Source organism: Aptenodytes patagonicus, chromosome 4 (genome assembly GCF_965638725.1).
Source record: "Aptenodytes patagonicus chromosome 4, bAptPat1.pri.cur, whole genome shotgun sequence".
NCBI lineage: Eukaryota > Metazoa > Chordata > Aves > Sphenisciformes > Spheniscidae > Aptenodytes > Aptenodytes patagonicus.
Genome location: NC_134952.1, coordinates 26,076,780 through 26,089,258, shown reverse-complemented (window position 1 = coordinate 26,089,258; position 12,479 = coordinate 26,076,780). Strand labels below are relative to the sequence as shown.

Here is a 12,479-nt window from a genome sequence, read left to right as displayed (position 1 = left end):
AATAACCAAGGAAATGAAAAAAAAAATACTTAATTTCTAGCTGCATTCCTATAGTAAGACAGGAACTGACTGAACAAGCAGCTACAAGCATCAGGCAACTCTCAATAACAGACCAACAACACAAGTCCTAAACTGCACTACAAAAACATTCTAGTATTTTAGAATTAAAAAGGTTCAAAGAAGGGACAAAAAGGCAACCCAGGTTATGTTTTCTTTCAAATACTGTAATTCTCTTTTTTTCACTGTCATGACCTATTTCAGGCATGTTCATTTACTGCCCTGCCTCCTGCAGGAAAAATGAGCTGGAACACATACAGATTTCCTACTGTCTAACTTGTGTAAACGAGCAGTTTTGGCAGTAAAACAGAAGCCTACAGACAGAAATGTTTCCATAGCAATTGGAAAAAGCCAGATAGAGGGAGGGAAAAAAACTGCCATAAAGTTAAGAAGAGACTTTAGAGATGTAGAGGCAGGCTTTTGAAGGAGGATAGCTTGAGAATATTAGCACGAAGGCAAGCAGAAGCTTGTTTTTGCAAGTAAAATCTAACATAGGCTCATTGAAAAGCTACACAGGAGCCTCACCTCTATCAATGATTACGCAATTTATGTCAGTTTTTTTTTAAAGTCACACATGAATTCACCAACTAGCAAGGTTTTCAGCACCACAAATGCTACCGGATAGACACCAAGAAGTAGAATTTATTTATACTGCTTGCAGATCAAAACAACAAAAATTACTGAATATTGCTTGCAAAAATATAATCGAACCCCTTAGGAGCAATCCTATGTTGTGCTTACACTTAATTTTGTGACATATACTGTGGAACTACACATCTCGTGTTTTCTCTCCCCTGTGGAGCACACAGGGCTAAAAGTGTTTTTAAACAGGATACCTACAAACCTCCAAAGAGTGACACACTGCTGCGATACATTTCTTATCCATTAAGAGGACATACCTGGTATGCAATTATGATCCCCAAACATGCCCTCAATAAACAAAATCATAGCCTGCTTTTAATAAGTCTTACTTTCTTTTGTGAGGAGTCTCTGTGCTCACTGAGTGATACCTCATAAGTTTCCTCTGGGGAACAGACGGTGATGTTTCAACAGGTACCAGAGATTCCTGGCTTTCTGTTGGCAAATGACTCAGTGTGTTTGCTCGCCTCCGAAAGCTTTGCTGAGGTAATGTAACAGACTGCTCAACAGGAGAATCATCTGTGTCACTGGAGAGATCACCCACTGATCCATTGGTTTTGACAGCGTTTTCTGTAGGAACCGTAAGTCTGTCCTTCTCCTTTTCACACAATGGTGGTTCCTAGCAGTGCAAAAAATAAGGTTATCAATACGTGGGTTTAAAATCAGTCTTTGAGGTTGCAGTTCCATGTCATTATTCCCATCCCACAGAGACCTGCTTCAACCTTGCACATTTTAATCATGATAGCTCAAAGAAAGAATCTTTGATGTTTTATGTCCTTGTTATTAATCATTTAGGTCAACAAATCACAGCCTCCATTTTACAGAGAAAAAGCAATTTTGAGAGTAATTGTATTTTGCAGCATGTTGAGTACAAGTCAGAAGAATGGGGTCAGAACAGAACAGTTGGGTCAGGTTTGGGTAACAGTGACAGCAATGAAAAGGGTGGCATTTCAGAGTACTGTATATTTAGTACCCCATCTAACAATACAATATTCCTCTTGTCTACATGAAGATTCACACAAAGGACTTCAATCCTATGACTAGATGCCTGTTTCAGTCCAAAACCATGTATTTTTCTTCATTCTCCACCTCATGTGTTTCCTCCAGAGTCAGCCATTCTTTCAAAAACATAAGCTGAAAGAGCAGACTCTTGATTACATGAAGTCAGGAGTCCGGAGGTGACTAGGCACTAGAGCAGAATCAGTAGTTGTATCCAAGTCTGCACTGCCTCCAGGGAAGAAGACTAGCTTCTTGTATGCTGTTTGTTTATATTGTTTTATTCAGACTAAAACTTTCTAACCATGCAAAGGGGGAAATTACTCCACTTCTTGTTTTAGTTTTATGTTTCTTATGAATGCAATCCTGCATTAACGGTATGTACTTTCAGGATGAAACCAACCAGATTAGGATGAGCAGCATGGTAATGATTGCATTTGTTTTGCTGCACATTGTTGCAAGATTCAGATGATGTTATATAATATTTTATTTCACATATATAGGCTCATGCGATAAGATACCTACATACAAAATGTATGTTTATATACAGTACAAGGCACTTCTAATTCAAATGGAGGCCCAATTGCACTGCTCCTTTTTATAGCATGGGGAACAGAATGAAAGGCCTAAAAGCAACTTGAAACTTCTGGAGAACAGAAACTCAGATTTACTATGAGTCCCATCTTGCCAAAAAGTATGGAAATCTCCAGCAAAACTCTACAGATAACGGCATCTTACATGTCACCACTGTACTGACATGTGACTGCTATTTCTTAGCCTGAATCTCAGTTACCAGAGTAAACTGGGAAATTACTTTGTTCAAGTTGTCCCTCAGAGGACTCACACACATTCTAACATGTGACATAAATGAAAAATGATTTGGTAACCAACTTGCAAATTCTAAAAAACTTAAATATTGCTTCAAGCTGGGGGGGGGGGAAGAGAAAGGCAGTGGCTGATCCAAGAGGCTGCCTGCAATGAATGCAGCCCCGTCACCCTCAGAGGGACTCGGCACAGGAATAGAGACACACCCTATAGGTCACCAAGTGGCAGCAGGACTCTTACAGGTAAGAAGAAAAGGACATACCTTCCCCCCCCTCTCTGTGATACTTTTTTTATCATACTGTTTGGCTGTTCTGGGGTTCATTTCTTTTCACACACCATGGCTTAGCCTGTCTACTCCAAAAAAAGAATCAAAACAAAATGCAAGATGTTAGAACAGAACAGGTCCAATATGAGCAGTCAGTAACCGCACTTCACATCTGACTAGTTGTTTCAGGGAATATTATCTAAAGTTTCTAAATATGTACATTCACCACAGGCTTTACTTACTTTACTTGGGCTGCTTAAGGTACTGGACGTGGAGCTGTCCAAATCCACAGCACCAGAACTGTCCAGCGGACCTCTGGCTTTACTGCCCTGTAGAGATAAAGCACACTAGCAGTTATATAATAATATACGGGGCATACCAAGAAGAGTTTTGTGTGGCATAGTCAGAATCTGTAATTTTCAAAGGCTGTATCAAATTTAATTTCCTGAAATGCCTAAGAATAGCCTTTGCCCCTGTGAGAAACAGAGGTTTCATTCAGGACAGTCACTGACATTTTAAAGGATCCTGTGGAATTAAGGAATTCTCATGGGCAATGATGTGCTTTCCATGATATGTGCATAATCACATACTGCACGCATATACTATAACTACTGTTAAAGTACCTTCTGTATTCCAAACAGGAAATTTTCACACTAGGTACTTCTCACCAAGATACAAAGAAACGAAAAGGCTGTCTGCCACAAAGGACTTAAAACCATATAAATTTAATGCACAGCAAAACATAATTTCTGCTATTATAATTTCAATGCCTACAAATCAGAAAGCATAAATATTTTTGTATAATCTGTTCAACAATATTTTTGTATAATTTGTTCACCTAATGTTTTTATGTAACCAAGAGAACTATCAAGAAACCTACTGACGGATTCTTACGTGCTAACACAACTATGGAACTTGTATCTTCCTAACCTTAAATGGTATTTTTTTTATGTTCTGATGTTAAGGCTTATGTTCTCTTTGAACTGTTACTCAAGGTAAAATATAAAATGTTGTAGTTATTCACGATAGAGACGATTCGCTCCTTGAAGCTCAGACAAAATGTTTTGCCTCAGATCTGAACAAAATCAAGAATTTCCATCAAAGCAGCCATGACAGTGAAAATGCAACCAATATACTGTTGTCCTTATGTGAAGACAACTTATGCCAGTCAGGACAAACTGGCAAAAATTGGAACGGTAACTACTATAGTTACTGTAACAACACTGACATTACGTTTTACATCCTGAACACACCCACAGCAGGATTTTATGGGGGTGAACTCTAGAAACGCTGTCTGGGAAGTAATGACTGAAAATCCTCTCTATGTGCATAATTATAACAGGGAGAACATGCTTTTGCCATCATTTGTTTCATAGGAACAGGTTAGATACGATGTCTGAAATAAGCTTTGAAAGCCTAGTTTTGTCACTACAAGTTGCATGTCTATGAGCCAATAAACTGTACTAGATCTTGCTTCAATTTAACTGTTTGCTGATGAGAAATGAGAATGCCCAATTTTTGTTACTTAATATTTGTTGTTTGGCATTCTGTCACAACTATCTTTTTCTTTTTTAAAAAAAAAGGGAGAAGGTCTGATTTTTTTAATCCTTTGCCAAGCAAAAGTCTTTCCAAGTCTCCCATTATTTTCTTCAGACTTTTTCCATGAGGTGCAAAACAAAGAATACTTGAATGAGAAGACACTCCATAGGTTTAAGTAGTGCTTAAACTTGACATCCGATTTGTTTTCTTAACCGCTACTGTATACTTTCAGCAGATACTTTCAGCCATCTGTTCATGATAAACATTTTCCCAACATATTTTCTTGGGCATCACTATCACATAGGAGCTCAAGTTTTTCCCACTAATAGGTATTGCCAGACACTGTTTACAACGAATTTTACCTGATGCGATATTGCATAAATGCCTTCATATTCTTAGTGCCTTCTGAAGTTCTTTACACTCCTTGCCTTCAAATAATCTTAGCATTTGAAAGTTCGGATGCCCCATTATTCATCAGTTCTGTGTCACTAATAAATACTATCTCGTTAGGAATGCTTAGTCAGTTCCCTAATCATTTCCTTCTACATAAAGAAAGTGAACAATTATAATTACTTTTTTAATTTTCTAAATCCGAAAGAGAAATAAAACAATGGCTGCTTTTCATAAGTTCTCATGCTCAACTTCATATTAATTTTTTGAAATACCTATATACACTATTTCTTATCTAGCAATTAGTTCACTTCTTCCAGGACTTGGTATTCTCTCTACCAAAGCCCTGCTTTGTTTTGTCTCCTTCTAACATGTACACTCAAATATTTTTGTCACTGTGCCTTTAATAACCACTTGGCTACAACCTGGAAGGATAACAATATGACTTTTCTATCATTCAAATAAATAAAACAATAAAATTATGTTCAGAGGCAATAAACATGAAGATACTTACACGTGATAAAATACTTTCAAATGATTCTGTCAGAGATCTTTTTGCTTTGTTCTTTAACATATCTAATCTGAATCTGGGAGCACTGCTGGGCACCTCATTCACAGCATTCTCAGCAGGGGGTTGTGAGGTCTGCAAGTGTTTAAAAACATAAATGTGAAATACTCAACAGCATGGAGTAGAATCTCAGTGAACAGTCCAAAGACCTCGGTAATCTGAATCAATACTTTCTCCTGGTGTCCTTGGCTTTTCATGCCTTTTCCTCTACCGATACTTACACTGAAGTTTAACAAACTATCCTAACATAAGACCAGGAAATCTCTTAAAGGAAATGTGTTGAGTGTAGTAGCACGCTTCAGAAGAATTGCCATTTTGATAGGGATTTATGGCTGTGTTGACAAATTTCCTTTAACGCCAAAGTACAATTGTACAAATTCTAAATGTTTAAGTGTAACAGGTTAGAGATTTCTGATGGATTTACTTTTCTTCAGCCAAGAAATTAATCAAAATTGATGAAGCTTATCATTAAAAAGAACTCTTAAGTGTCTCCATTATATTAAAATGGGGCTTTCCAAGGGCCAGGAGGGTGTATAACAAGCTAACTCTTCTATATATTTCACCAGTAGAGACACTTCCACCTTAAAGCTAACAGTCTATTGAGAGTTTTGCTTTTTAAATAAATATTTCAGCCCATTTTTAGTGCTTGCGAAGACTAGCGTAGTGAATACAAAAATGACACTACGATGCAAATACTACCATCCACACCTAACACCTGCAGTAGAAACCAGAGCACAGTTTTCAGTGTTATTTTTGGGGGTTCATCTTGAGGCTGCCAAGCACCGTAGCCCTCTCTACCTGGCCCTCATTTCAGAGATCTGAATGCTTGATCTATGTAACTATTAATATGTGGGCAGCTGAACAGCACATCATCACCATCACCAAATACTCCTGTCTAGATGTAATTTTAAAGCATCCTATTCCCAGTACGACAAAGTTACAGGCTTCTGTGTTTTCTTTTTACCTTCATTCATCTTATCCTCAAAAGGCAAATCAGATGCTGCCTGCTATTATGTTCTTATGAAAAGACACTTATTCTGAAGGTCATTTTAGTTAAATAAGATCCTATTATAACATTTCATTTTTCTCCTCCCCTGATTTAAACATACAAAAAAAAAAGTGATGAAAAGCACAAAAGTGAATACCTATGCAGAAAAGAAGGGAACAGGGACATCAGGATGTCATGGGTTAATGATTGCTGGGACAAATAACACTGCCACAGCACATGTTCAAAGGTATCTGCTATTACACAGCTCTGGAGATAAATTATCAGAGTAAATATAAAATGTTATGCTAAGACAAATGATGGACTGAGGGCAAGTCAACTCTGCTCTTAGAGCATTGGCATCTTTGCAAGTGTCAGATTAACCAATTTTGGTTCCAGGAACTGAGCAAACAGACTGCAGCAGGCCTTAGGAATTTTAAAATCACACTGAAGACATATTAAGATGTTATCTTGTTTTGTATATCTCTATTTCCAAGCCATTCGTGACTGACAACTATTTGATAATCAGTTGGCATCAGACCAAATAAAAATATTTCAAGTATGATGATAGAGGACCTCAGGCAATGTTTCTTCCTGTCATGCCATAACTACAATGTTTTTTTTCTTAAAAACGTATTTCTGGTGAGATGCCCAAGACAAGAAATCAGAACAAATTATGCAAAGTTTTCTTCCTGCTTTCTCAGGGAGGTCAATAATTAGCCAGTAAGTCATAAAAGGAGAAGAGATTAACAAAGTGAAAAAACAGTAAATGAAGACTTGCTGCTATTTCCCCACTTTCTTCAGGGGTCTAATTACTTTCCATATATTCATTCCATATTCATTCATTATATCACAAATGGCCAACAGCAGTCATCACAACTACTGGCCAGCAGTGGTGGGACAGCCAAGACCTTTAAAAGGGTCAAGTAATTGGAACTGAAAGTTTCCAGAGAATGGGGGCTGATCCTCTTTTAAATACAGACCTCCTCGAGATGTCTCAAGTCAGTCAGTCACAAACCAAGGCATCCAAAATCATTAGTTCCTTTTGAAAAATCTTAAGTGTGCTGTATAAATAGCCAGTTAAACAGCACTGATGCAACCTGATACAGAATGAAAGGTAGCTCAGCTCTTTGGAAATAGATGAGTCTCTGCTGCTGTTTCTGCAGCAATCCTCCTCAGCTACTCCTTGAAGCCACTTCAAATGGTGGTTTGCACACAAGAAATAACTTCCAGCTATCGAGTAAATGTAATAGTCTTTATCAAGGATCAAATCCAATGTGTTGTCAGGACACTGAACTCACACAGACAGACAGCGGGATGGCAAATGCCACAGATCAGCTGAGAGCAATTACAAATTCATTACATGTTCTCTCACATACATTGAATTTTCATTGTAATGAGAAGAAAGAAACCACCAAATTAGTGGTCTACCTTGTGTGCACCTCTGTCTCCTAGGCCTGAAATCAGACTGTATCGGGTACCTCAAAATCTGAGATATGCCTGTTTTGGCGCATGACAACAGCCTAAGAATCATAAGCAAAACCAGTGTTCACCACTGCCTACAGTTTGAAGTTCCAAAATGCCAGTGATGGAAATTTGCCTTTGGAAAGATATAAAAATGGAATGGAAGATTTTTTCCTGGCTCCTCCTTACAGGAACTAAAACTGAATGATTACTTACCTGTTTCGCTTCTCCAACATGAACATGGTCCTTCTGTTTTTCTTCATACATGTTTCTCAAAACAGAGATAACCAACTCATTCTCTTTTTGATCATTTCTTGGTCTTAATTTCTTTAATTGAAAACACCAAAAGCACAGTAATTATACATTTGTATAACAGTTAGCAAATTTTTACTCTTTTCATTTTGTCACTGTCAATACGTCACTAGCGTAAGAAGTTTAACTTGGTTAATGCTACCACTGCAGTCCACCAGAGGACACCAGTGTCCCACACAAAGCAGCAATACAGCCAGAGAAACACTTGACCTCACTTCACACAGAACAGAATTTACATGAAAGATAAAGGACAACTGTAGAGGTATCAAATTGCCACAAGCAAATAAAGACTTTAAAAAATATTTTTGCCAATTTGCTTTTGATGTAAAGAAAACCAACACACTGTAGTTCTGAGTTTGGAGCACACATGAAGTACTGTCTTGCAGTTATGATGCACAACCCTTCTCCTAGAAATCCTTCTCATTGGATATTTCATTTTTGGGAAATGATAGGTTTTTAAAAAATTAGTGCACAAGGTGAACATATTTGTCTCTGCTGCATTCTATTTAGATCTGAATTATTGTAAGAGAAAATGTTTTTAAAACAATTTATTATAGAATTTGATCCCAGAAACCTAGCTTTTGAAAAGCATATGCTGTTTTAAGCCTGTTGATGTAATACAGAGCATACAGTATGAATTAGCTAATGCCAGGGTAGCACATCAGATTAACAAAAATATCCTTAGAAAGTTATAAAAATGCAAATCATGGTTACAACATACGGAGCTGTAAGAATGCAACAACTAAAATTTCAGGCAGTCCAACTCAAAAAATCAGCTGAAAAAGATAGACAGGAGAGATGTACTTTACCCTTGGTTTTACCAAGTTAATTGTTTGCAGACTCTCACCAGAAGCAATTAACAGTTTCCTGTGACCACTAGAAGCTTTAGACAGTTAAAATGTGTGCAGAATACTAAAAGGCAACAGTGCCAGCTAGCTGCTGTATACTAAGAAATTACTTAGCTCATGGAATCGCTCCCACAGAGTAACTTCCAAATTTGGTACTGGATGATAAACTGCCACATGGAAACACACAGAGACTGAAATGACTCAAGAGAGGAAGGAAACATTATTTTTAAAAAAGTCTGAAATTTCCTAATCTTCAATAGTGTGCCAAGCCCAACGACATTTCCTACAATGTTCATCATCTGTCTTAAATCCAACTATGCTTTCCTCTGTGCTAAAATGGATTTCATTCAGAAGAGAGAAAGTTAAACTTTTTTAGTTAGTTTGACAAGTATTAAGATCTAGGATAAATTTTAGGCAGGAAATTTTCTGATCTGGGAATGTTACAGTAATTTGTTTTGGTCAAAGTAACAGTTGAATGTTCTCACAGTACCAGTTACTGCCTTCACCCACAAAAAAATGCATACAGTTTTACTCAGTGAGAAGTCAACATTTTCATGGAAAACAAGTAGTATTAGGGGAAGAAAAATGAGTAAAATAAGCTATTTTCATCAAAAGACAAGTTTTTAACAGCTCTAGAAAAATAATGATATTGAAATTAAAGCACAAGGTGATTAACAGTCTATTAAATAAAGATAATGAATAATTCACAAAAAAATGAGAATAACTTTAATTCACACTGATGTTAGCAAAAAACATCAATTGCTTTAAAATCTTGTAGGAAACAAAGAGCTTACCTTAACTTCTTCAAAAACAGAGGCCTGCTCCTGGTTATTTAGTGTTGTTAGATGCTTTTGTAGTTCTAGTTTAGTCTTAGAAGGGTGTAACCCTACCAAGAGGAACAAAAAAGAACAAATCACAGGGTCAAATTTGTCATTATTAATCAATCACATAAATATGCACACAATTTAAGCCAAAGCTCATCAGTTATTTGAGCTGACCCATTGCACTGATTTCATAACAGGGCATTAGAAAGAACTCTAGGTTAATTTAAAGCTACTCCTAAACTCATGTCTTTAAAATGAGGGACATGAACTCTGCAATGAGGAGATTTACTGAGCACAGACCAGGATTATACTCTTAGCTGAAGATTCCATTATCACACAAGATAAAATAAACCCCCAGTCTACTGCATTTTTAGCAGACTGCTTTGTTGGTGTTTTATGCAGTACTGCTTGGATTTTGCTTTGTGGTATAAATATAATTTCCATTTATTTTCTCCAATTTGTATGCCTTGGCCTCTTCTGAAAAAGAGTGAATTTATTGCATGTTAGTGAGGTTCTTGCTTTGCCTCTTGCTGAAAACATTTACTGACAGTCTAAAGCAGACTACCCTGTCATTCAGATTTTTTTTTTTCTGCTCTCATCCTGGATTAAATTCCTTTCCTCTATTTTCTGTGGAAAAACAGCAAACCATCAACAGTATTTTGTACTGCAGTTTCTGATTATGGCATTCCTCCTTCAAAAAGAAGCAGATGATATGATTAACCAGATGGTATGATTAAAGGCATTAAGAATCATTTGCCTTTAAGAAATTTCTCAAAAATCATAGCTAGCTGAAGACCAAAACAGAGTGAAAAGTAGTTTTGGAAGTTCTCCAGTTTCATCAAATTAATACTACATAGGTTTTAGTCCAACAAGCTACTGTCATGTGATCTGACAAGCTGCTGTTGCCCTTTATTCACCCCAGACATTGCTTAAATGAACAAAACGTAACTGTGAAATCTGCTGAAAAGCAAAGAGGTTTTTTTTTTTATCTTGAACTTGTTTTCTGGGCAACAACTACAATTCTAACTGCTGCATTTTCATGAAGCATAGGTCAACACCACCATATTAAAAGCTCGCTGTTTGGTTCATGTTTAGTGGTAGTGTAATGCCAGTATCTAAGTGGATTCAATAGGACAGCAGGTCATAGCTACTGCAGCATATATTCTTCAGAAGTTCCTTATCTACAATCCTTTGTGTTTATACAGCTAATAAAGCCAAGCTAGCTGCAATTCAGTGATATTTAGACTCTTAATTAGTTTTTAAAAATTCAACTAAAATACAAGAAAGGAGTTTAACTTGTGTTAGAAAATTCTTATTACCTTACAGATAACTTTACATTGCAGTCCTCTAAATAAAGAGACTGGCTTTCAACCCTCCATCCCAAGTCCCAAGCTCTTTTTAAGCATTCATTCCCTTACATTCACATGTAAGACTGTTCCCCAGTAAAATTGTTAGAAAAAATATTCAACCAGAAAGTTCTTTAAACCTCACCTTCTATCTTTTCACAGAGTTTATGCAAGCTTTGCATAGGACATCCTTCACAGAGCTGGGGCTGTGCCTTGGAAGTTTGTTGCACAGCAGCTACAGTGAAAGCCTGTTTCAATGTCATCATGATTTCATCAACCTGAAAAGAACAGAGTGCAAAAGAACAGAATTTCACTCCTCCACTGAGCTTCTGTTTTCCTTAACACAAACACAACAGACTTTTAGAATGATACTGCCACTTGTTTGGGAACGTGGTTACGATTAAAAAGAAAAGCTGTTCCCATGCCCTTTCTGTACACAAACACACAAGCAAGACAAAACTCATCGTGAAGTCCTACCTCTTCCAGGCCACCCAATTTTATTACTGTGGTCTAATAAAAGATACTATCTCTATCTAGAAATCTCTTCTAGTCTGTGATAAAAAAAGCCTACTGCAGTTGTGACACACTGGCGTGACCTAGAGCACAGTAGCGTAGTCCTGATTTTCTTACAGGTACACTATGAAACCCTCTTCCAAAAAAGAGGCATACAGTCTAACTTAGTTTGTGCAATGAAAGGAAGTTTTATTGGGTTTTAAAGGGAATTTTAACTTCTGCTTTCAAAACAAATTAAAAGTTCCTTTGAAGACTGCTATGTTAGTTACATTTTTGAAATAACTATATTTCTGAGCACAGCAGGATTTGAAGACATTCAGTAAAATACAGAGCATGGAACAACAGAAGAATTTTAGGGCCTAATAATCTATTAGGCTCTTCTTTTCTTTCACTTACCAGTGCTTCATCTGTACACTGAAACACGTAGCAAACAAAGTGGAAGCCTCCATTTTCTGAAGACTCTCTGCAGATGAACCCAAAGTGATCCACATGTCTAATTCCCTAGCACAAAAGCAACAGTAATAAAGCAGTCATATTTACTTTCAATGTTTAGTACCTGTATTTTTGCAGTAACAAAAGCATGAAAGGTCCAACAGCATTACAGATAGGTCACATATCTCTGTTTGGCTACATTAAAGTCATCTGGTCATTAAAAATCTATTACGTTATAGAACCTATTACTTCATGAATCGTTTAAATTTCACTTAAGTCAGAAGTTGGTTGTTGGTTTTGGTTTGGTTTTGTTTTTTTTTTTAATGACTGAATTATAATAGGTCCATTGGAAAACACTTACAGGGATGAAGAAATACTATTCAAGATGTATTTTACTCAATATTGGAAATAGCAGGGGAAAAAGCTTGCTCCGTTTTTCTTCTCTTGCTTAAGCAGTCAACAATTGCTTTACATTT

General features: G+C 36.8%; 1 protein-coding gene across 4 annotated transcripts in view; it reads right to left on the bottom strand.

Moving 5' to 3' along the window:
• Nucleotides 1–12,479, bottom strand: part of TBC1D1 (TBC1 domain family member 1) — a 120,688-nt gene that overhangs the window by 44,676 nt on the left and 63,533 nt on the right. For 3 of the 4 annotated variants that reach the window (XM_076336082.1, XM_076336084.1, XM_076336085.1), the window contains 7 exons: nucleotides 11,968–12,072; nucleotides 11,204–11,336; nucleotides 9,683–9,774; nucleotides 7,945–8,055; nucleotides 5,226–5,354; nucleotides 3,025–3,111; nucleotides 1,029–1,315 (listed from right to left, as the gene is read on the bottom strand). In XM_076336082.1, the coding sequence (XP_076192197.1) occupies nucleotides 1,029–1,315; nucleotides 3,025–3,111; nucleotides 5,226–5,354; nucleotides 7,945–8,055; nucleotides 9,683–9,774; nucleotides 11,204–11,336; nucleotides 11,968–12,072 (944 nt within the window). The remainder of the gene's footprint in view (nucleotides 1–1,028; nucleotides 1,316–3,024; nucleotides 3,112–5,225; nucleotides 5,355–7,944; nucleotides 8,056–9,682; nucleotides 9,775–11,203; nucleotides 11,337–11,967; nucleotides 12,073–12,479) is intronic. The other variant, XM_076336083.1, reaches the window with a different exon arrangement.